General features: G+C 33.1%; 1 protein-coding gene across 1 annotated transcript in view; it reads right to left on the bottom strand.

Annotated features, from left to right (window-relative positions):
• Positions 1-854: 854 nt before the first annotated feature.
• The window catches only part of LOC114913798 (probable LRR receptor-like serine/threonine-protein kinase At1g56140), a 50731-nt gene continuing 25614 nt past the window's right edge, over positions 855-25971 (bottom strand). The window contains exons 9-24 of the mRNA XM_073251519.1: positions 25764-25835; positions 25462-25533; positions 25296-25367; positions 25085-25156; positions 24873-24938; positions 24580-24645; positions 23024-23068; positions 22867-22931; positions 22409-22791; positions 7629-7830; positions 7378-7545; positions 7165-7283; positions 2614-2824; positions 2237-2468; positions 1918-2068; positions 855-1533 (exon numbers count right to left, since the gene is read on the bottom strand). Coding sequence (XP_073107620.1) covers positions 1240-1533; positions 1918-2068; positions 2237-2468; positions 2614-2824; positions 7165-7283; positions 7378-7545; positions 7629-7830; positions 22409-22791; positions 22867-22931; positions 23024-23068; positions 24580-24645; positions 24873-24938; positions 25085-25156; positions 25296-25367; positions 25462-25533; positions 25764-25835 — 2290 coding nt within the window. The 3' untranslated portion in view covers positions 855-1239. The remainder of the gene's footprint in view (positions 1534-1917; positions 2069-2236; positions 2469-2613; positions 2825-7164; positions 7284-7377; positions 7546-7628; positions 7831-22408; positions 22792-22866; positions 22932-23023; positions 23069-24579; positions 24646-24872; positions 24939-25084; positions 25157-25295; positions 25368-25461; positions 25534-25763; positions 25836-25971) is intronic.

Below are 25971 nucleotides of genomic sequence, written 5' to 3'. Positions count from 1 at the left end.
TATGTATGTATATGTATATATATATATATATGTATGTATATATATATATATATGTATGTATATATATATATATATGTATGTATATATATATATATGTATGTATGTATATATATATATATATATATATATATATATATATATATATATATATATATATATATATATATATATATATATATATGTATATATATATATATATATATATGTATATATATGTATATATATATATATATATATGTATATATATGTATATATATATATATATATATGTATATATATATATATGTATATATATATATGTATATATATATATATGTATATATATATATATATATATATATGTATATATATATATATATATGTATATATATATATATGTACATATATATATATATGTGTGTATATATATGTGTATGTATATATGTGTATATATATATATATATGTATATATGTATATATATATATGTAGCAAAAAGAAAATAATAGTGGAAGAAGAAAAAAATAGGAAATACTAAATTTATTCACATGAAAATAAAAGCCGAAACAAAAAAAAGTGACTCCTCTCACAAGGATACCTCACCAATGAGTCTCCTAAATTATATTGCATCCTTCTAGTAATTTTATTTTACTTTAGTTTTTCTTCCCTCAGGTTCTTCTAGATTTCATGCAACAAATGAAAGCATCTGCGTGGGCTTAGTCATCCCTTTTCTCAAAAAAAAAAAAAAAAAAAAAAAAAGAATCATATGGTTCCCCTTTACTCCCACCTCTTGCTACGTGCCACGTACGCAATGCAGCAAAAAGTTTTCTTACGAGCATTTGTCCCTGTAGCATCACTTGGTGAACAAGCTAGGCAGTTGAGAGGCATAAAATTTCACCTTAATTTTTGTTAACAAATTCATCTGAAGGTCTTTCACATATGAAATCCACTAAACAGGATCCACCCACGTAAGACAAAAAACAAGCCCAATGTATCTATCGACAAAACAAGATCACCATATACCAGGATGACAATAATTCACATAATACACATCTTACCCAAAAAAAGAAGAAGAGGAAGAAGAAGAAGAGGAAGAAAAGAAAAAAGGAAAGCAATAAGGGAATAAATAGCAGAAAACCTCTTCTACAGGGCTTCAGTGGTATTTTAGATTTCTATATCTACCAAATATGATTATAGTGTATAACTGCAGTATGAAAAGTGGCCTAGTGGAATTTACTTCCAGATCAATGGGCCAACGGCTACTACCTTCCTCCACTTAAGACCTCAGCCGACATTGGGTCGGAGCATGAAGCCATGTGCTGTTCTTGGTTGAACCGCCAGTCTGTCAAATAACCAGGCTTTGTGGTGACTTCACCCACCTCAGTATCACCTGCCAGCATGGCCACCACCCTTGACATTGGTGGGCGCAGCATCGGCGATGCTTGAGTACACAGAAAAGCTACATTGATGATGCGGATGGCTTCTTCTTGGTTGAATGATGACAAACTTGGGTCCACCATCTCCAGCTCGCGCCCGTTCTCCCGTAAATTCCAAGCCTATGGAAAAGATTGATAAGAATCATATGAGGATATGGACTCATGCATTGGTGTCATTTGATCTTTGAAATGTACAGATGGGAAAATGATTTATAACTATGATCAGGGTTAAACAATACCAAGTGAAAATTGAGAATTACATGGAGCAGTACCAAGTCATCCCTGATAACCAAACTGAGAACTATTTTCTTTTACATAGCTATACTCGTTAATGCAAATTGAGAATTAAATATATTTAATTTAGATTGCAAACTGGCTGTATATAATCATTGATGGAGTGCTATGGGAACTGCAGGGTAGAACCTACCCATTCGAGTTGATATATTTAATTTAAAATGACTCCATTTGATATGATTTGCAAGGAACTTTAAATCGTCAACCCACCCATTCGAGGAGAAAAACTCTCTCTTCTTCAAGTCTCCGATCTGAATTCGGCCTTCCAGACACGACCTCCAAAGCTACGACTCCAAATCCAAAGACATCGGCTTTTTCTGTGAGATGCCCTCTCATTGCATACTCCGGTGCAAGATAACCACTTAAAAAGAGTAATAATCGTGGCTTTAGTAATACATCATATTAAAAATGCTATAGAAACACAATGTTCAGTCGGTGCACACAATTTAAGTAGGTAGCGATCAGTAGATAGCAAGTGAATGCAGATGATATCCAGCAATTTAAGGAGTAATGATATAGGCATCCTTACATTGTACCAGCAACTCTCGTGGTGATATGAGTCTTCTTATCATCATAAAGCTTGGCGAGACCAAAATCTGATATTTTTGGGTTGAGATCGGCATCAAGCAGAATATTGCTGGCTTTGATATCTCTATGTACAATTCGCACTCTTGACTCCTCATGAAGATATGCTAGACCTCTTGCTGTACCCAAACATATTTCAAAGCGAGTGGGCCAATCAAGGTGCAAGTTGCTCTTACCTGAAATGTAACAATGATCACATGCATGACTTAGCGGGTCTAAAAAGCCTTGTTAATAAGGATTATGCACCTTATTGCTTGAAGTTTAAGAACTCTATATCAGAAAAATAGATGATTAATTTTGAGTGTGTCTACTAAATTGTACCAAAGAGTGCCTGATCCAGGCTCTTGTTTTCTAAGTATTCATAGACCAGGAGCCGGTTGCCTCCCTCGATACAGCAACCACACAACTTCACAAGGTTTCGGTGCTGCACTGCAGATACAGTTGCAATTTCTGTCATGAATTGGAGCTTTCCTTGGCGAGATGCTACTGATAATTGCTTCACAGCCACAGTTCTTCCATCAGAAAGTTTACCCTGCAAAATAGTAAATAATTTTTGTGGAAAAATTACTCAACTCAACTCAACTAAGGCTTGACCCCACACTAGTGGGGGTCGGCTACATGAATCTTTTTCATCCACACCGCCCAGTTTAAGGCCATGATAATTTTTTGACAAAAAATATAAGGTATAATGTTGCAATTATAATGTGCTTCAACGAACCTATCCCTGCTCAATTGTCATGGTAATGTTCTGTCAATTTAGTATTAATGTACTGGTCAATGAGGTCACTGTGTTAGAAATAAAGGTTTCAAACATACCCATGTATTCCTGCAAAGGAGCAGCAATACAATTTCGAGAAGCTTTTTGGAAACTAAAAGATATAAAAAACCTAATAAGTTCATTCCAATAAGGAATGATATTTACCTTAATATAGAAGGATATATGAAGTGACTAAAATAAAAAATCTCATTGATGCTAAGTGCTTCCCATGATAATCTATTGATCAGGAGACATGGATCTCACCAAGGTATACGTATAAAGTTTTGATGCTCATTTATATGCATACTTACGTGAGGCTCAGTATATAAATATTGAGCAATTCGGTGGTTATCTGCCATCATCCCCGATTGAATCTGGTATCTCTCCTATGGCAATTTGGCACGCCAACCGGTTGAGATTGCAACGCTCGACACCAGACCTTTTTCAAGGACTAATTTCTAGTTTATGGATCTTTGATCATCATATTCCAAATTGTGGATACATTGATGGTTGATTTTGTAGATAACTAGATATCATCTCTCTGAGTTTGAAAAGTTGTCGGCCATGATTGTATCGCTATGCATATTTCTGCTGGGCAAAACAAACGTATGGTATTTGACATGCATTACAAATACATTGACATGGAGTACTTATGGACCCAAACTGGTTTATAAAGTGTATAGTCCTACATTGGTTGTATACTGGGAGGATTTGTAGGGGCATTTAAATAGTGCCAAAGACCTCAATTGACAATTTCTAGCTAGCCTTTTTGGATGAATCTTCAATCCTTGAAATGGTATTAGAGTTGATTAAGCCCATGGCCCATGCGTGACTAGGAGACGCTGCAAAACAGGCCCATATGTTGGAGAATGGGATAGTTTAACATTGGGTAGGAACATAAATTTAGGTGGCCCTAAATACATTGTCATACCCCCGAACTAAGATTATAAGCTAAGTATTGCGACAACTATCGCATACTCATGAAGAACTCTCCCCATAAGTACGCAAGGTATTCTAACACAATATCAATGTATCACAACTAAATTAATTTAAATAACTCAAAGTTGAAATTTAATCATTTAACCAATCCAACTAATAATCAAATTTAAAAGTCTTACATTAAATAAATCTCAAATAAAAATTTAAAAATAATAATAATAGATCTCAATCCAACCATTTTGATGTTATCAAATCTCCCAAATAATACGCATGCTCAAAATTAAGTATATGAATCTGAAAGAAAAGGAGCAGTAATGAGTTTGATAGCCTAATAAGTAATGAATATCCCAACTAGATATTTTAAATATTATCATAAGATATAATATTCAAAAAAAAATACTATGAATGAATATAAGAATGTAATTCATGCAATCAAATTCTTTTAAACATATTTTGCACATATATTCAATGATCCAATTCGAAACAAATCCATTTAACTCATATACCCTTTAGCTATGACCATACTTGTACTTTACGTCGTGGCCAGAGCAGAAGCAATGACCTCAATAATAATCAGAGTACCAATACATAACTCCAATTGATAGGGTTAAGAAAACTAATATTTAATCTCCATTGGCAGGGTCCAAAAGATCAATGCATAACCTCTGTTGGTAAGGTCTAGAAAACCAATGTATAACCCTCATTAACAGGATTTAAAGAACATAGTTATGTTAAGAGCTCAAATTCAATATGTGCTAAATATTTTTGTAAGATAACATAAATATCATAATTCTAATCAATATATACATATTTCATAATAAATCAATAAACTATAATATTCCAAAAATCTCAAATTTGAAAATCACTCTCTACCCAAATATAGTTTTATAAATCACACATAAATCAAAGATGAATTATTTTCTTTCAAAATAAAATTATTTTAATGAAATATGATCTCAAAGATTATTAATTTTGCAGAAACAATAAACAGACAAATTCAATCAATCTTGAAAGAATCCTTCAGAATCTATTATTCAAAATATAGTCTTTTATCAAAATTTAACTATGAATATTTAATAATAAAAGTCTTAAGTTTTGATATTTTCACAAGACTGAAAAATGGTAGTACTCGACATCCCATTTGTTCCAATCAAGATGATTTATCTTATCATGATTAGACTAAGATATAGGTAATTCAATAGAGATTGAGGTTGATCAAACTAGTAGTATCTGACAAGTGCCAAGGTGGAGGCTAGTACACCATCCGACGATCAGAGGTCTGTTCAATCAAGTAACTTTATTTAATTAAAATAATTATTCGACAGAGATCAATAAAGACTATATCTTATAATATTTGATAAAGACCTAGATAGTGCAGATATGCTATCTGACTAACAGGATTGTTTAAAGTCCTTTTAGTAATGTCAACTCAAATTTAAAGCAACAAGACTCGGGACCTTTCAATAGATTCATAGATCAAGTAGAGAGAATGATAGAGAAGAAGAGAAAAAAACTAAGAGAGTGGAACAGCATGGACTAGACGGTAGTGCTTGATAGCACAAGTCAATCCAAACAAAGTAACTATATCTGATCAAAAGTCTGGCTAGAATATAGGTGGTTCAATAAAAAATTAGGATGATCAAATATAACAATGTTTAGCAATGATTAAGGTGGAGGCTGATACACTGTCTAGTGGCCATGAGTCGGTCAAACCATTAAAAGAAGGCAATTGCTGGATCAAATAATAGTAAAGAGACAAAAATATTCTAGAGAGAGAAGGAAACAATTCTAGAGAGGAAGTTAAAGAGAAAAACTTATAAAGAGAGAAACTAGAGAGAGAATCTAGGAAAAAGAGAGAAAGAGGAGAGAGAAAAAACTCTCTTTCCATTTTTTTTCTTTTTTTCTTCTTTCCTATTTTTCTTTTTTCTTTTTCTTGCCTTGGTCTTTGGCAAAATAGGGGACCTTTGGTCACCCTTCTTCCTGAAACAGAGAACTTCATGGTCGACATTGCTGTGGTCGGCGATGGCTGAGGCCACGATGCAATAGTTGGGTGTTCCCTGTCAACGATAAGCAATGATGGATAGCACCAGAAAAAAGAAAAAGGTAAAAGAGAAAGAAATCAAAGTTGGAACAGGGTCCTTGTTACCATTCAAAAATTTTAGCAATGGCCTGCCGAAAACCAAGCTTTGGTGACCAAGGAAGAGGAGAAGAGGGTGAGAAGGATTTTTACCTTATTTCTTGCGATGATTGGATGTGATTCTAATGAACTCGTTGGAAACTCTTGGAAGAAGAAGAAGATGAAAAAGAATTTCTTCTAGCAATGTTTAGCGGTGGGGATTGAAATTGGCATGGAAGGGGAAATTGGAATGAATTTAAATAGGATTAGAATCAATGTTTGAGAGGTCTCTAGGCATCAAAATCCTCAAACTCAACTTCTAGTTGAGGAGAAAAATGAGTCCTAATCAGGCTCATCCCTCTTCCTAGCATGTGCAAAGCACATGCTGGCTAAGAATTTTCCTTTTTTTGTTCATAATTTAAAATCTATGCAAATTGCCCCTTTTCCTTGGTGGTTGGGTCGGTCAAGTGGACCAAACCCAGTTCAATATTGGTTTAGGCCAAGGTATTGCATACACATCAGCCCATCCCACCATCAGAGTATGCTTTTAGGATCAATTAGTTACACAAGATGGTATCAAAGTTGAGGTTTGCTCGAGGTCACAAATTCAAGGCCCCTCCATGCTAATCATTTATTTAACTATCCCATTGTTGTCTTAGGACGAGATTGCTAACACCTTGGTCGTCCCGTGGTAAAGATATCAAGTCTTAAACATCAAGGCTTCAATAGAGAGTTAATGTAAAGTTCCATGTTGGCTTGTATTTAGTTCCACAATAGTTGTATCTTAATGAGATCTTGGGTACATAAGTAGGACTGAGAATCCCAACTAATAACTTGTTACTAACATTTTTGAATGACCACTTGGATGAGGTCCTGGTTCATTATAGGTTGCACCCTTCTTTTGTTTGGAGGAGGCTCCAATGTCAAACATCAGAAAGTGTCTCTTAGATAATTCTTGCATTATTTCTTTGATATGAGTATTGACACTATCGTCAATATTCTCTAAAAGAAGAAAATAGAAAAAAATAAAAAAGGAAAGATGTCATGGACTGTAACTCACCTTAAACACGCGACCAAATCCACCCTCTCCTAGCTTATTACTAGGACAGAAATTATCTGTAGCAGATTTCAGTTCCATATAGGTGAAAGTGTTTGGTCTAGCACTAATTTCGAACAGATCTGCATTATAAAGATAAAAACAAGTTATTACCATCATCAGTTCACTTCTAGTACTAGTCAATACATCTCTGCAGACTATCGAAAGAAGTTGCACCTTCATCATCATCCTTGCCTAATCTTCTCCTCTGTTTACGTATTAACATGACAAGAAGAGTAAATAGGACTAATGCCACAGCACCAGCTGCAATGCCAACGACCAGACCTATCCTCTTATTTGTTGAATCAGTCGATGGTGGTTTATTGCTGACAGTAGGGGTAAAGTCTGGACGGTAAATTTAAAAATAAGAAGCTGATATGCACATTTTAAGTAATAGTTAATTATTAAATTTGAATTTTTGTAATTACCGAAAGGATATACACTGATAGCTGATATGGATGGGCCATAATAGGCTGGAGGGGGCGTATAGCCGGTACCCTTTCCAGACCAAAAGAAATGAATTTCCAGAAAGTTATTTGTCACTGGTGCAGTGAACCCTTTCACGATGGCTCTAAAGGATTTCCCCCCGGCTTCCTTTCTAATATCAAAGTCCTTCTCCTTTAGATTACCCTGAAATAATAGCAAATTTCACAAACTCAGATAGTAATTTCGTGTAACCATCCACAAGACAGATACAACAAATATCAAGATTTGCAATCACTTAGATTGATAAATATTGATTTTTATGATAGTTTAAATATGTCTGCTTGATAGATCACTGGGAACTAAGTAATGCTATAAAATGCTGTGCTATTTGTTGGAAGACGAGTGATTATCTCATAGAATCAAGCAAAAAAAGGATAGAATCAAGATAGAATCAAGCCAAGATCTCGACAGTCAAAGATCAATTATGATCTCAGCAAATAAGAAAATCTATCACAAAATTTATCATAACCAACGGTACTATCTTTGAATATTTTTCTATAATTTTTCTTCTTTTATTGTATAGTTATTTACTTTTTTATATAGCTACACTTACCACTTTTGTATAGTCATACTTATCTTTTCTTTTTTATAGCTCATTGTATTTAAATTTTGACCCATACATATTGGAAGAAATACAACTTTTGAAATTGAAATTATTCCCTCCATTTTTTTTTTCTCAACATCGTATTAGAGCCGTGATTCCTGTTCTGCTATTGATCATCTCCGATCTATTTTTTTGTTGCAATCCGATCTTGGTTCAGCAATATTTTTTGATCTAAGATGGTGAAGATAGCGATGACGGGATCAATCAGAGACAAAGGAGATTCCACATCCAGAGCCACAACAGAGAGGAGTAATATTATTGTTGGCACACCTCTCGAGGTAGATTATTCTACTGGATTTGCTCTTCCACTTACCATTCACACAAAACTGAATGGTATAAATTACTTGGAATGGTTGCAATCGATCAAGTTGGTCGTGAAAGGTCGGGCCAAGTTTGGATATTTGACAGATTGTATCAAAGAGCATGTTGAAACTGATCCTAACTTTTAGACTTGGACAATGGAGAACACAGTGGTTATGGCATGGCTCCTTAATTCCATGGAGCCGACCATTGCAAAAACCTATTTATTTCACTATCAGAAATCAGCCTTTCAACGAGAAATATCACCAAGGGATCTATCCCTTAGAAAATCATGGAGGGATTAGAAAGAGATTTTCAAAGGATGTTAAGTTATTTTCAAAATCAAATTTTACTGAGGAATCTTTAAGCAATTTGTGAGGGATTTATTGCCCTCGGTTAATCTCTTGAAAATCTCTCAGTAATCTGCAAGGGATCAGTAAGTGATTACTTCAATAATTTTCACTAAAAGATTTGTAAGAAAAGTTATATCCCTTAGAGATTTACCAAGAGATGAATCCCTTGGTGCTGCCAAGATTTTTTTAAAATTAAAAAAAATATATTAGAGAGGGATTTTTTCTTAGAAATCTCTTAGTGATATTGAAATTTAGTATCAAGCAAATATCACTTGTAGACACTATAAAAATTGAGAGTATTAGTGATGACATAATAGTGATGATATAAAAATTGAGGCATTCAATCCACTATCATAACATGCATTCATATAAGACACAAAGCAAATGAGGACCATCATGTGGCCGTTCATGGCCATCGAAATCAAATTTTAATGACTGACATACCTAGGACTGTCAGATTGAGGTGGTCTTTTATGACGATACTTTAATGATAATTATTTAGATGATGAATAATGAAGATGGACTTTAAATTTTAAAGATATATCATATTTAGAGAAAAATAAAAAAAAATTATATTATGTCTCTATAGCATCATTTTGAAATTTAAAATCTATCTTCACCATTCATTATCTAAATAATTATTGTTAAAATATCATCATAAAAGATCATCTCGATCTGATAGTTCTAGCTATGTCAATTAATAAAATTTGATTTCAACAGCCATGAACGACTACATGATGATCTGAAAGATAGAGACCATCAATTGATCTAAAAATTTATAACAATGATCTCGATGATATTTGTAGCATACTATCAAAATTTTACTTCAAGCAAACATCATTATCATGATCAATTTAGCATGGGATGATTTTAGTCGTTAAATAAAAAATGAGTAATCAAAAGGCCAAACGACGTTCGATTAAGGTGATATTTTAGATAAATGATCTTTGCTACTATTTTGATCATTTGTACGATGGTGATCATAAAATTCGAACCGTACGTATATGAACCATTTATATTAAATAGATCTTACAAAAGCACAAGTATAATTACTTAAAGACTTTAAGAATGAGAATCAAGAGATATATAGTTTTAGATCGTTCATATATATGATTTAAATTTTATGATCACCACTATACAAATGATCAAAGTAATAGTAATTATTATTTATCTAAAAAATTACTTTATAATCAGACGTCGTTTGGCCTTTTGATCATTAATTTTTTACTTAACAATCCAAATAATCTCATACTAAATTAATTATGATAATGATGTCTGATTGAAATAAAATTTTGATAGTGTAATATAAATATCATCGAGATTATCGTTGTAAATTTTTGGATCGATCGATGATCTCTATCTATCGAATCATCATGCGACCATTCATGATTGTCGAAATCAAATTTTAATGATCGACATACTTAGGACTATCAGATCGAGGCGATCTTTTATGGTAATACTCTGATAATTATTTAGATAATGAATGATGAATATGTGCTTTAAATTTCAAAATGATACTATATTCAGAGAAAAATAAGAAAAAAATTATATTCTATCTCTATAGTGTAATTTTTAATCCACTATAGAAAAAATTATATTCTACCTCTACAAAAAAAATTAAAGTATTTAATCCACTATCATAATATAGATTTATATAAGATATAGAGCAAATAAGGTATTTAACCCTTTGCTAAAGAAATCTTATGATCTAATTAGGAAAAGAGAAAAAGATACAAGAATTGACAAAAACAAAATTTTTATATCCTCTTTAATTTTATGGTTCATTTATAATTAAGTTACATAGTTATATTTATAATAATAAGATATGTCCTCACTTAAGCTTGGTTAGATTTATCTTCTCAATTTCAATATGGCTCATGTAGAGATGTCCTGCATTTATATTAGCATTGGCCTATAGAGTTAATTGAGGCATTTCTATTTTGTTGGGTGGAGTTAGCACTACTCAATTTTAGTAACCTAATAATGTGGATGGAAATAAAATTAGGTGTCCATGTTCAAAGTGTCGTAATCTAAAGTTTTATATTAGAGATGAAGCAGTTTTGCATCTTTATTATAAAGGTTTTAATGAGCACTACACCGTGTGGACTTCGCATGGTGAGGCTTATAGTGAGATCAGAGAATCTTCAGTAGGTGATATTAATCCATATAAAAGGTTGGTAGTAGAAGGGTTTGGTCCAGAATTTACAAAATACAACCAAATATGGAGATCATCAATAAGGAGGGTTATAATGTGCATGAATCCCCAAATCCACATGCTGAGAAATTTTATTCTTTGTTGAGAGCAGTGGACGAGTCATTGCGGGAGGGTTGTTGGAAGTATACCAAACTATTTGTGATGTTGCAACTCTTAAATTGTAAGTCTAAATTTAATATGAGTGAAACTTGTTATGATTGTCTCTTGTCGATTGTCAAGGGTATGTTACCAGAAGATGAGAGCTAGTAAACAATTTCTATGAAATGAAAAAAATGATGGAGAAGCTTGGTCTTGGCTATCTAAAGATTGATATGTGTCCTAATATGTGTATGTTGTATTATTTGGAAGAGGAGGTGAAGACAAAATGTGGTGTTTGTGGTCATGCTCGGTGGAAACCTAAGAGAAATGATTGTGGTAAGAGGACAAAGAATGTTCCTTTTAAAGTATTACGATATCTTCCACTAACCGATGGGCTTCAAAGGTTACTTTTGTCATTAAAAATAGGACAACATATGACTTGGCATGCTTCAAATAGATGTGCAGATGGTTTTATGGCACACCCGTGTGATTGTGAGGCATGGAAGCATTTTGATAGAATCCATTCTGACTTTGCATCTGATCCAAGGAATGTACATTTGGGATTATGTACCGATGGGTTCAATCCTTTTGGATATTTATCAACATCTTATTCATGTTGGCTTATTCTGATTACGGTATACAATTTACCTCCTTGGATGTGCCTTAAGTGGCAGTATATTTTTTTAAATATGGTGATACCAGGTCCAAAGAGTCCAGATAGGAATATTGATCTATTCCCAAGTCCTCTAATTGAGGAGTCGAAGTAGTTACGGGGAGTGAAAGTGAATACTTACGATGTGAGTAGAAGGCAGAATTTTTAGATGAAAGCAGCACTTTTATGGATAATTAGTGACTTTCCTGCATATGACATGTTGTCCGGATGGAGCACACATGAGAGATTATCATGTCCTTATTGTATGGAGCGTACTAAGGCATTCATCCTGAGAAGTGGTGGCAAAGCATCATTTTTTGACTGCCACCGTCAAATTTTACCCCTTGATCATCAATACAGGAGACAATGGGATGCTTTTTCTTATGGTCAAGTTGAGAGAGATGTGTCCCCTCCTCGATTATTTAGCAAAAAAATATTGAATAGAGTATGCATGCTTCCAGATATCATATTTGGCATACAACATATCACAGAAAAGCTATCTGGATTTGGTCTTGAACATAATTAGATGAAAGAAGTATATTTTGGGAGTTGCCTTATTGGCACACAAATCTAATTAGACATAACCTTGATGTTATGCACATAGAGAAAAATGTGTTCAAGAATGTCTTTAACATGATAATGGACATTAAGGACAAAATCAAAGATAACGCAAAGATGAGAAAAGATTTGGAAAGATATTGCAATAGACCTCATTTGCACTTGAAGTTATATAATGACAGACTTTGCAAACCAAAAGCCTCTTATGCAGTAACTATTGAATAGAAAAGAGATGTTTGTAATTAGTTGAAGAAATTGAAGCTTCCCGATGGCTATGCCTCAAACATATCTCGATGTGTGAATATTGATGATTGTAAGTTCTATGGCTTAAAGAGTCATGATTGTTACATACTTATGCAGAGATTGCTCCCTATTGCTTTTCGAGATATAGTGCCACCTCTAGTGTAGGATGCGATAACTGAGCTATGCCATTTTTTTCAAGATATATGCTCCACTGTCATTCAGGTTAGGCATATAGAGATCTTAAAAAAAAATATTGTTGAAACCTTGTGTAAGTTGAAGAAAATCTTTCCTCTTGCTTTCTTCGATTCTATGGAACACTTACCTGTTCATTTGGCTTATGAAGCAAAAGTTGGAGGACCAAATTAATTTAGATGATGTATTTATTTGAGAAGTGCCATTCTTTATTCCCAATATATAGTTTGTTAGATTCGTATTTTATATTACTAAAATATTTGTTCTTCAGGTACATATTGTACTTAAAGAACATGGCACGAAATAAGTCTTCTATCGAGGGTTCAATATGTAAGGCTTATATCATTGAGGAAATTAGCTCTTTTTACTCATATTATTTTGAGCCTGAGGTATAAACAAGATTGACTCGTGTCCCACAAAATGATGATGGGGGAGATGTGGGGCTTTCAGGATGTCTTTCTATCTTTTCACATCCTGAATGACTGATGGAAACAACTGTCTTATAGGTTAATGTCTGATGAGCAGTATGATGCTGCACATATTTATGTGTTGCTTAACTATGAAGAACTTGGACCATTTATAGAGTAAGTATTCTATTTTTCTTATTTATAATGTATATCAAATATTAAATTATTTGGATTAATTATATATGACTAACATTAGTATAGTCGATATGAGTTGCATGTCAGGGTATGTTCACCTTATATTACCGATGCAGAAGTTGAGAGACTACGTGAGCAAGAGTTTGCAAGATGGTTGAAAAATTTGGTTAGTCGACAATGTACTCTATATAATATATTTTTTTTATTATTGATCATTAAGTTAGATGAACCTAATAATTATTTCTTGAAAATAGGTAAAGAGTGAGAGGCATAGAATTGATCGATGTATTATGGATATAGCACAAGGCCCAAATCCAGGAGTTACAGCTTTCAAAGGATATTTTGTCAATGATTTTAAATTCTACACATTTGAATATGGCATCAATAAATAAATAATGAGCAGTGGCATGTATGTAAAAAGAAGCTGTTACAATGACTTTGAACGTGATTATTATGGCATGTTAACTGGGATATTGGAGTTAACTTATTATAGTGCTGAAAACAAGGTTGTGTTATTTAGATGTGATTGGTATGATACTGAGAGAGGCATATGAGTGCATCATGATCATGGTCTCATGGATGTACGTCATAGATCATGATTGAATATTAATGAGCCTTTTGTATTGGCACAACAAGTATAACAAGTATATTACACCACTTATCCATGCAATAGTAGAGAGACACGTAATTGGTGGGCTGTATATAAAACTAAAGCTAGAAATTCTTTTAATATCCCTTCAATAGATACAGATGATGATAATGTATCTTTGGCTATTGATGTGTATCAAGATGATATCACAAACCCATCTGTAGCTCAAGCTAATGAAGAACTTGATGCACCCAATTTGTTAGTTAATTTCTCTTAGTATGAAATGCTTGATAATGACGAGATACATAAGTTGTGACAAAGACTAGAAGAAGCAATGATAGAAGAGGAAGAGGATAAAGAAGATGTAGTGGATGAGGAAGAAGAATTTAAAGACGATGATGACTCTGAGAGGAGAAAAATAAGTTTGAATTGTTTGATAGCGATAATGATTGATTTGTACAATGTTGCTTTTTATATTTAAATTTTGTTGCAATGAATGTGCTATCAAATTGGACTATTTTCAATTATAGATATTGTGGATAATTTTGATCATAATTTATCAAATATTTGTTTTGACTATTTCATTTGTACCTATGTTGTGGGTTTGCATTATATTATTATAAATAATATATGTGATCTTCAGTTAGATTCATGATATATAATATATGCATCTAATCTTTGTATATGAATAAAGATAATGACACATGGTGGTGCATATAGACTTAGTCGAAGAGGTGGTAGAGGAAGAGATGCATCCCGATAATAGCTTCAAAATGAACATGATGGGGATAGTGGGAGACACCCACAATGATCTTTCTGTAGGCTATTTGACACACCTTCGCTTGCTAAAGGGCATGGCTTATTGCCCGTGGTGGAGCCTTCTGTCAATCCTTCATCTCATGTGTCTGACGGTATGGGTTCGATTGATTCTATATGTACAAGAGGTCTGAATTAGTCGGCCCCTGAGCCAACCATTGAAGTAGATAAAGTTTCCATCATAGTAGAAATGAATAAGTTTTATAATTATCTATTCTTATTTAATATCTATTTTTGTTGATATTTTGTATGATTAATTTGGTTGATAGCTTATGGAAAGATTCGTCGAGCCTGAGGTATCACGTCAGATAAGTGTTTGATTGAAGCAGTGCTTTAAAGAAGCTTGGCCTTTGTGAGGAATGGTAGAGCATAAGTCTTTGATGTGTATTGCAGGCAAGATATAGATGATCTCCAGTAGAAGATTATAATGTCAGAAAATACTGGATGAGTACCAATAGATATCTACTTACTAGTATGATGAGTGAGGCATGAAAAAATATATTAATAAGTTAAAAGAGACAAATTTGCAAGCCACACTTGCAGACACAATTGGCAAAGTTCATCCAAGTTAGATGAAGCAAGAGATATGGGATGAGTTATATCAGAGGCATTGGCTTAAGGAAAGTGGCAGTAGAAGACTGAAGCTGATAGAAAAAATCGAATGAAGCAAAAGGAGGGGTCGATTACCAAGCATTCAAGGGGTTCTGTTCCTTTTATGATGCACAAGAGGATAGTAATTTATTAACTATTTATTATTATTATTGATATTTATATTTAATTATATATTTATGATATAATAACTTGTTGTAGATGCAAGAAAATGGTGCAGAACCTACTATTGTCATGCTTTTTGATCACACCCATAAAACAAAAAGGACAGGGGAGTTTGTGGATACAAAATCCAAGAAAGTTAACGTAGGTTCTTAATTTTTTATCTAAATATATCTATATATTAATATATATTGACATATGCATATACATAAGTATATCAATAAGTATTGAATGGTTGGGCATTAAATTGAATGGTTAGTTCGTATTATTAACATGTTATGTATTTGTTATTTTGGAAAGTCATAATTTTAAGATAAACTTTGTCAAATTTTTTAAGAAATATCTAATAGATTTTAGATATTTAGATTTATAAATTTAGGATGTTATATTAACAGATAAATTACTATTATTCTGTTTGTCTTATTTTTATGTATATCATTCATAAAATAGAGATATTTGCTTATTCATTTTTTTTCAAAGGTCTGAATCTTTTTAATATATGGTTGCAGGAGGCATATAAGACTGCTTTTACAGAGAAGTATGGGTCAGAGACTGATTCACAACCTTCATTTGATGCTAATATATGGATGGAAGCCATGGGAGGTGTTTTTAAGAACAAGGCATATGAATTTGGGCCGAATATACATTCATCCAGCATACTTGCAAGGACTCCTACATCATGCTCTATTTCTCAAGCAGGTGGTCCTTCAGGAAGTGCATCTACTGCCTACTCTGCTGCTCCAGGAGCTATGGAGATGACACAGGAGCATATTGTAGTGGCTTTGATGAATTCTCAATATAGAGAGATGCTGCGATCTCTTATTTCTAGTCTTGATTTTATATCATTTGAGTAGTTGTTATCTCCTCCACAAGAAGGAAGCCAGTCAGATATCCCTCCAACTGATCCTCCATGTGATTGATGCTTGGTTATGAACTTATTAGATGCAGTCTTATGTTTAATGTTGGATACTAATTGAAGTTAAATTGTTTAATGTTTTGATGCGTTGTGTTTATTTATAGATTGAAACCTTGATGGATGCTAAATTTATGTTTTATGGAAGTTTTATGAAAATGTGTTTGCTCAAATATATTAATATATTATTTTGTATTATAAAATATTGGGTTGTGATTGATATGTTGAGAATTAGGATATGTACAAGCCTACTAATGTATTTGTAAAATACTCTTCCAAGTGGAAGTTTTACTAAGAGATTTGTAATAAAAATAGAATGCTAAGTGAAAGCTTTACCAAGAGATTACCAAGAGACCTTTTGACGAACCTCAAACCATCACTAAGGAATTGTTGAGAGTTATTACTAAGAAATCTGCAAGAGATAATTTTCTCACAAATCATCCAATTGGTCAATTTTTAGCAAGGCATATTCCCTCGAAGAATCTCTTGGCAATTACGAGGGATTTTCGAGTGCATTTTGATTAGTGAATTCCTTGGAAAATGGTCGGTTTTTGGTAAATGGACTTTAGTTTCACCAAAAAAATTCCCTTGTCGAAATTTTTCGATCCCTTGGTAATTACCAAGGGATTTTTGAGGAAGACTTTTACTAACATCATGTATTCCAAGGAATAGATTTTCCTTGAAAATTTCTCAGTGAATCTCTTTACCAAAGGATTTTTGACTTTCACCAAGAGATTTTGTCCCTCACATAAAGGATAATTTCTGATAGTATCTCTCTCAACACTGAAAGAAATCTGGTATGCTGTTAAGGAGACATATTCTGATCAAAAAAATTATTTTCAAATCTTCGAGTTGAAGTCTAAGCTATGGTGATTGACACAGAGAGATCGAGATGTTACCACCCATTATAATGAGATAGTAATACTGTGGTAGGAGTTGGACCTACATCACATAGTTGAGTTAAAAGGATCTAGAGGAATGTGTAAGGCACAAAAAGGGTGAAGATGCTAATAGGATATATATGTTCTTGACTGATGTGAACCAAAAATTTGATGAGATAAAGGGGACAATCTTGAGTCGGAAGCCACCGCCCTCTATTAGGGAAGTGTTCTCTGAGATCCGACTAGAAGAGAGCTGGAGGAAGGTTATGCTTCATTCATCCTCATCTCGTATTACTTCAGGAGCTGAAAGTTTAGCCCTTGCAATCCGAAAATCAGAGGCAGAAGGAGAAAAGAAAAAGTGGCTATGGTGTGACCATTGCAAGAATCTAGGGCATACTTAGGAGACTTGCTAGCATATTCATGGCAAGCCTCCTAATCAGAAGAAGAAGCCCAATAGAAGAGCTCTTCAAACCACCACTGATAATTCTTAAGAGAAATTGATCGAATCTGACTCGGCTAACTTCACGAAAGAACAACTGGAGTAACTATATCAGTTGTTTAAATCTTCACAATTTTCTATCACTCCTTGTTCTCTAGCCCACCAAGGTAACTCAATTGTGTCATTCAATACCTCCTTTGATTTTTAGAATCCTTGGATTATTGACTCTGGGGCAACAGATCATATGACTAGTTGCTCTCAATTATTTTCATCTTATAGTCCCTATGCAGGCAATCAAAAAATTAAGGTTGTTGATGAATTTTTTTCGACAATTGTCGAAAAGGACTTGTCATGGTCTCACCCACACTGACCCTCCAGAATATCCTTCATGTTTTCAAATTATCCTGTAATTTATTGTCCATCAGTAAACTTATCTATGATCTGAATTGTCGTGCTAATTTTTATTATTCTCACTGTGAATTTTAGGATCTGGCAACGAGGAGGATGATTGGTATTGCTAGAGAAAGAGGAGGACTTTATTTCCTTGAAAATGGATCACGATCTAGTAAACTTGTTCAGGATACCTATTTAGAATTTGTTTATTTTTCTATTGATCATGAAATATTATTGTGGCACTCTAGATTAGAACATCTGAGTTTTTACTATTTAAAACATTTGTATCTAAATTTATTTTTGAATCAAGATCCATCGTCATTTAAATGTGAAATTTGCACTTTGGTAAAATTACATACGGCTGTTTTTCCCTCACAACCATATAGGCCAACACAATCTTTTTCATTAGTTCATAGTTACGTGTGGAGACCCTTAAGGATTCCTATAGTTTCAAAAAAAAAATGACTTATATCTTTTATTGATGATCATACTAGAATTAGTTGAGTGTACCTATTAAAGAAAAAAATTGAAGTTACTAAAAATTTTAAAAATTTTTACTCTATGGTTCATACCCAAATTAATAAAAAAATTTAGATTTTTTGAAGTAACAATGGCAGAAAATTTTTTAATTCAACTTTAGGATAATTTTTCTTGAAAAAGGATATTGTTCACCAAAGTTCTTATACTAATACCCCACAACAAAATGGGATTGCATAAAGAAAAAATAGACACTTTTTGAAAATTACTAGAGCTCTTTTTTTTGCAACTAATGTTCCTAACATCTTTAGGGTGAAGCAATTCTTATAGCCATGTATCTCATTAATCGCATGTCCTTAAAAATTTTGAATTTTAAAATTTCCTTATATATTTTCACAAAATATTTTTCTAACTCTTGAGTACCCTCTGGTTTGCCTATTCGACTATTTGGTTGTATGATTTATATCCATAATCATGACCAAAATCATGAAAAACTTGACTCGAGGGTCATTAAGTATGTATTTATGGGATATGCACCTATCCAAAAAGGATATAAGTGCTATGACCCCATTTAAAAAAAAAAAATTATAACAATGGATGTCTTCTTTTTTGAACAAACTCTATATTTTAACTCTCATCTTCAAGGGGAGAGAGAGAAAGAAGATTTGAGAAATTCTAGCATATTTGAAAATGAATTCATTTTTTTCTTTATTTTTCATCATGTGGATGTCTCTATACTTGCATCCAAAAATGAAATTATTGTCGAAAATAAAAATCCAAACCAGCAAAATAATACTGAAAGTAAAAATTTTGTAATAAATATTGATAAAAATCTTTCAAATATTTTAAATAATAAAGAACTTGAAGGTTAACCTGTGGTTCTACCACATATTTATGATCAAAATGAAAGACAAGTGAACATAAACAGGTGCTTTAGAAAAGTCTACTCTATAAAGGATGTTCTTCAAGAAAAAGAGTTCGAGGCTTCTCTTCAAAGTCATAAGTCTGAACCAGAGCTGGACCGAGATTCTTCAAGTAATTTTAATTCCAATTCTGATTCTAATTCTAATTTTTCAATTGTGCCCAATGAATTAAATCTTCCTATTGCTGTTCATAAGGGTATTAGAATATGTACCAAATACCCAATGTCCAAATATATATCCTATACTAATCTATCACCATTTTTTTCAGCCTTTTTCCTCTCATCTTTCTCTTGTGGAGATTCCAACAACTGTGTAGGATACTCTATGAGTTCCAGAGGGGAGGGAAGTCATGTTAGAAGAGATGCGGGCACTTGGGAAGAACAGAATTTGGGAAGTAGTGGATCTCCATAGAGGAAAGAAGATAGTGGGTTGTAAGTGGATGTTCACTATTAAATACAAATCCAATGGCTCTCTTGAAAGATACAAGACGAGATTAGTGGCAAAAGGGTTTACACAAACCTATGGTATTGGCTACATGGAGACTTTTGCAGCTGTGGCCAAACTAAACACTATTAGGAGTTGTTCTCATTAGCCGTTAATCTTGATTGGCCATTACAGCAGCTGGACAATAAAAATGTATTCTTGAATAGGAATTTAGAAGAAGAAGTTTATATGGCTGCACCTCCTAGCTTTGCGACAGACTTTGGTTCTTGAGTTTGTAGATTCAAGAAGTCTTTATATGGCCTTAGACAAACTCCAAGGGCCTGGTTCGATAAATTCACTAGATCAATGAAGAATCAGAGATATTGTCAAGCACAATAAGACCATACTATATATGTTCTATAAGCATGGAGATCAAAAAGATTACTGTTCTCATTGTGTATGTGGATGATATCATCCTAACCGATAATGATATTGCTGAGATAGAATGATTGAAGAGTAGCTTAGCTGAGGAGTTTGAAATCAAAGACTTAGGGACGGTGAAATATTTTTTTGGAATGGAAGTTGCTCGCCCATAGAAGGGGTTAGTTATGAATCAGAAGAAGTACATTCTTGATCTCCTCAAAGAAACTGAAATGAGTGGGTGTAGACCTGCAGATACTTTCATTGACTCTAATGTCAAATTAGGGGATAGTGAAAAAGATGAGGCGGTTGATACTTTCAGATATCAGAGACCAGTGGAGAAGCTGATTTATTTATCTCACACAAGATTTGATATTGTATTTGCCGTGAGTAGAGTAAGTCAGTTTATGCATTCTCCTTGGAAAGCATATCTTGATGCGGTTTATAGGATCTTGCGGTACTTAAAGAGTTCTCCTGGGAAGCATTTATTTTTTCAAAAATATTCTCAAAGGAATATATAGGCTTTTATGGATGCTGATTGGACAGGTTCTTCAACAGATCGAAAATTCACCACTGAGTACTGTACTTATGTTTGGGAGAATCTGGTTACTTGAAGGAGTAAGAAGCAGAATGTTGTATCTAGAAGCAGTCCTAAAGCCGAATATAGAGCCATGACAAATGGTGTTTGTGAGTTACTTTGGCTACAGCGAATTCTAGGTGAATTACATCTTTCTATAAATTTACCTATGAAGTTGTACTACGATAATAAGGCTGTAATTGGTATTATCCATAATTCAGTTCAGCATGACCACACCAAATATATGGAGGTTGACTGACATTTTATCAAAGAGAAGATTGAAACTGGAGTTATTTGCATACCGTTTGTTCCCACTTCGCAACAAATTGCTGACTTACTTATCAAAAGACTGTCCTCTCATCTTTTCAATTTTTTCATTGACAAGTTGGGCTTACTTGACATCTATGCACCAATTTGAGGGGAAGTGTTGGAAGATGAGTGATTATCTCATAGAATCAAGCTAAAGAAGGATAGAATCAAAATAGAATCAAGCACGACAACCAAAGGTCAACTATAATCTCAGCAAATAAAAAAATCTATTAAAAAAAATTATCACAACCAGTAGTACTATCTTTGAATATTTTTTCTATAATTTCTCTCTTTTTATTGTATAGTTGTTTATATTTTTTGTATAGCCATATTTACCACTTTTGTATGGTTATACTTATCTTTTTTTTATGACTCATTGTATTTAAATTTTAACCCATACATTGGAAGAAATATAACTTTTGAAATTAAATTATTTCCTCTATTTTTTTTTCTCAACACTAATGATTGAGAAAACTCCATCTCTGCTTTTCCCATCTATTAGTTTAAGTGTTTAACTAATACATTTTTTGATCATTGATGTGCTTGAATTTGACTAAAGACCATTATACAAGCCATGCTTTAAGGAGCCGATTTTTGATCTCAAGTGAACCATTACGGTTGATAAAAAATGAGAAATTTCATCATCAAAAGTTTAATCTAACATATTGAAGTGTTATTTGTAGAAAGGCCCATGCTTCCTAATGCTTCCTAAATTAATGGCACATATATTATTTTTGCTTTTTACCCTGATGCTATTGAACAGATGAATCCTCCGTCTATGAAGACAAATGATTAGAAAGATCGCTATTCTTACAAAGTTTTCATGAGTTCCGAGATGTCAAATAAGAATGTTAAGCAGTTGCGCTTATGAAATATATTATTATTATTATTATTATTATTATTATTTTCATTATTTAAATCACTCTGGCATGATTTTCTTGTCACATTCATTATTAGTGTATATTTGAAATACAAAAGACTTGAGCACACTTACCTGTATGTAGATGTCAAAAACCCTCCTCCCAACACTTGTCCAATTAGGTGGATCAAGGAATTTTGTCTCGGCAAAATGCAACTTTATAGTGTAGTTTCCATTCTCAAGCCCAAGACCATAGTATCTTAATGATGATGGAGACATCCTTGCAGTCTGGTACAGCTCTGGTTCTCGAGTGTTTGAGAACTGAGATGTACTCCTCAGTATATAATCATCAGCATTTGGGTTGTCCACAAAAATTCCAACACTGCTAACTGCCCATTTCTTTTGGTCGGTCACATAATAAGATGCCGATTTGAAAGATTTGCTGTCTATTTCATACACAGTTCCATCAGAGGATGTTATGGGTTTATAACCACCACACGTTATGGCAAAGGAAGAATCTGCAAACCAGTGGATGAAACAATAATTATATTTAGGAAGCAACTAATGATAAAGAAACAATAAGAACAACTTACAAATTGGTGATCCACGATTGCAAGGTATATCTTGCTGAAGGCAATTCAATCCTAAAGGCAGAACACTGTAGACACAGCAATGCAATGGCAACAATTCAGAAGAAAAAAGATTTCGTGCTGTAGAAGTTCTAATGGATATTTTATCAGTGGAAGGTACCTGTTATTAGAACTATCAAGCACAAAGTTGTTGGCCACCAAGTTCCTGTACGATACAACAAAGGGAGTCCACAATCAACAGCGTGTGGAAAAAGAGGTAGTGTCTCAACTACTACCTGAGTGATGATTAAATAATTTTGCTTTAAATGTTCTTGTCCCCCACTGCTGAAGCAAGAGCATGTATGCATGCACACACAGGAACGTGCATGTGCGCGCACATACAGACAACCATACATGTGTATGTATGTATGTATCTACATATATATATATATATATATATATATATATATATATATATATATATATATATATATATATATATATATATATATATATATATATATATATGTATATGTATATATGTATGTATGTATATATATATACATACATACATACATATACATAAATAAATAAATAAATAAATAAATAAATAAATAAATAAATAAATATATATATATATATATATATATATATATATATATATATATATATATATATATATGTGTGTGTGTGTGTGTGTGTGTGTGTGTGTGTGTGGAGAGAGAGAGAGAGCTGAACTTGATTTTACTCAAATGATTCTCCACTCATATCTAGTTTGGTATGTACCGGACTTAAGGGTCCCACATTGATGGTTCAATTAGTTGGCTATGATCATATTTAATGGCCCGAATCATTGATATTGGACAAGATGTGACTGGATCAGAGTGGACATCCACTTGAGTATTGCTAAGTCTATATATATATATATATATATATATATATATATATATATATATATATATATATATATATATATATATATGTACATATAGCACCAATCAAGAAAGAAACATTGAAGGGATTTCTTGAGATCATGGAGCTCACAATTGCAAGATTTTGTGACTAATAGAAATCACTATTTTAAATGGATTTGGCTGATCCATATTCAGATGGATTGGGGACGTTGATAGGAATCCTTACCCTCTAACTTCTCCTTTCTGCTGCCTCTCTAAACTGCAACACACACCAGTGTGGCAGGTCTCACCTTGATGGCATATTTTGGCATCCTAAATGGTCTAGATTAAAATAAAGCTGTTTCTAATTATAGAAGAATGATCTTGACAATGTGAAGTTATGGTTCCACAGTTGAATAGTTTATTATGATGTCATAAATATGGATCCAAACTTAGATCTATACTCCCAAGGTTTGTCATCATGATAGTGGAACCCATACCTGTACTATCCTTTATAATATTAGTACATCCACTATGGTATTTGCCAGTTCGGCGTACTGAGTGATGATATGTCATCTGTATCATACCGATCCGGTACCAATACAATCAATATGCAATGGTACTAATCAGTACGGCAAACCTTGATATTTTTGATGTTTGGTCAGATTATTCATATCATCTCGGTCTTGCTTCTTCACAATATACTCATGAATATTTGATACCATGAATAGCAAGAGAGAGTATCCTGGTCCTTCAAGAAGGATTAAGCTGTTATAATTAATACTCCTAAACATTGTATTACAACTAGATATTAAAATAGAGGTTTTCTGCTTTTCCAACATACAATTCCAAATTTTGTTGGGTAACCCAAGAAGGAAAGCTTCCTGATAGTTGATTATATGATAGATCTCTGCAAGGAAAGACACAATTTGTAGTCAACAGCATGAAAACAGCAAAAAGAAAAGCCAGCATATTGTAAAGTCATCGAGATACATTAGTCTAAATTATCTAAGGAATCGTAAAATAATATCATAACCAATTAATGGAAGAAAAGGATCTGAGATAAGATAAGAAAGATCAAAATATTCTGTTATAATCAGATTTGCATGCAAATTAGGAAGAATTAGAAGAACATACATATTGAGAAGTGAGGTGCTTATGCTAGCAGGCAAGCTACCAGATAGGCTATTGTTCCCAAGAAATCTGCACGAGAAGACATTAAAAAAATAAAACAGAACTTTTTTTTTTTGTTAAGAAATGAACAAGGAAAAAAAATCCATAGGATATGCATTTTTTTAGGGAAAAATGTAAGTATATAATTATTAAATGAAGACATCTATTTTTCTTACAAGTACTGGAGTGAACTCAAATCAAATAGAGATGGAGGAAGGTGGCCTGTTAAATTGTTAAAGCTCAGATCCCTATAGAAGTAAATTTAGAAAAGAACAAATAGATTTGTTAGTAGTACACAGACTGAATTATATGAAGTCGTATATAGAAGGTATCGTCAATTTAACACAAGTCATCAACGTGAATTACAAGTGACTGTAGCTGACTTACAATATCCGCAAATTAGTGTAGCGGGAAAAGTTTGGTGGAATAGTATCAGATATCCTGGTATTCCTCAAGACTCTGTCAACATTATATGATGATGTTAACTGGCAGAATGTCATAGAACAAAATGAAACATGATGGCAAATTGTTCAGTTGAGATGCATGAACTTACAAGGTGTCTAAGGATGTTAAATTACTAATAAATGCTAAAGTTGAGCTTCCATTTGATATGTCGCCTAACCATCTGCATTGCCATGTATATAGATAATCATGAATGAAGTAAGCATTTTTCAACAAAGGTGTGGATGCATATCAAGTCAATCAATGTCTAATGACTATATGTTGTTGGCATCATTTAAAAGCATTTTCACAATGATGCTACCAAGACATCACATCATCTTATACTATGGGTCACAAATTAATCTAATATATTGCTAAGGGCTAACTGAACTAGAGATAGATGAAAAAGCTTACAAGTTTTTCAAACTCGTGAGACTAGAAAAACTTGAAGGTATTGGGCCTTCAAAAGAGTTGCCATGCATCTTCCTATAATGAAGATTCAAGAATTAGTGGCTAAAAAGAAAATTTATTGTATTTCCAGATAAAGATATGTTTCATAGGCAATGTTACTCCTGCAGCTTTCAAAAAATTAACTAGAAATATGGAATGTAACATGTGACAA

Source organism: Elaeis guineensis, chromosome 2 (assembly GCF_000442705.2).
Source record: "Elaeis guineensis isolate ETL-2024a chromosome 2, EG11, whole genome shotgun sequence".
NCBI lineage: Eukaryota > Viridiplantae > Streptophyta > Magnoliopsida > Arecales > Arecaceae > Elaeis > Elaeis guineensis.
Note: the sequence above shows the minus strand (reverse complement) of the source record. Positions and strands in the feature narration are given on the sequence as shown.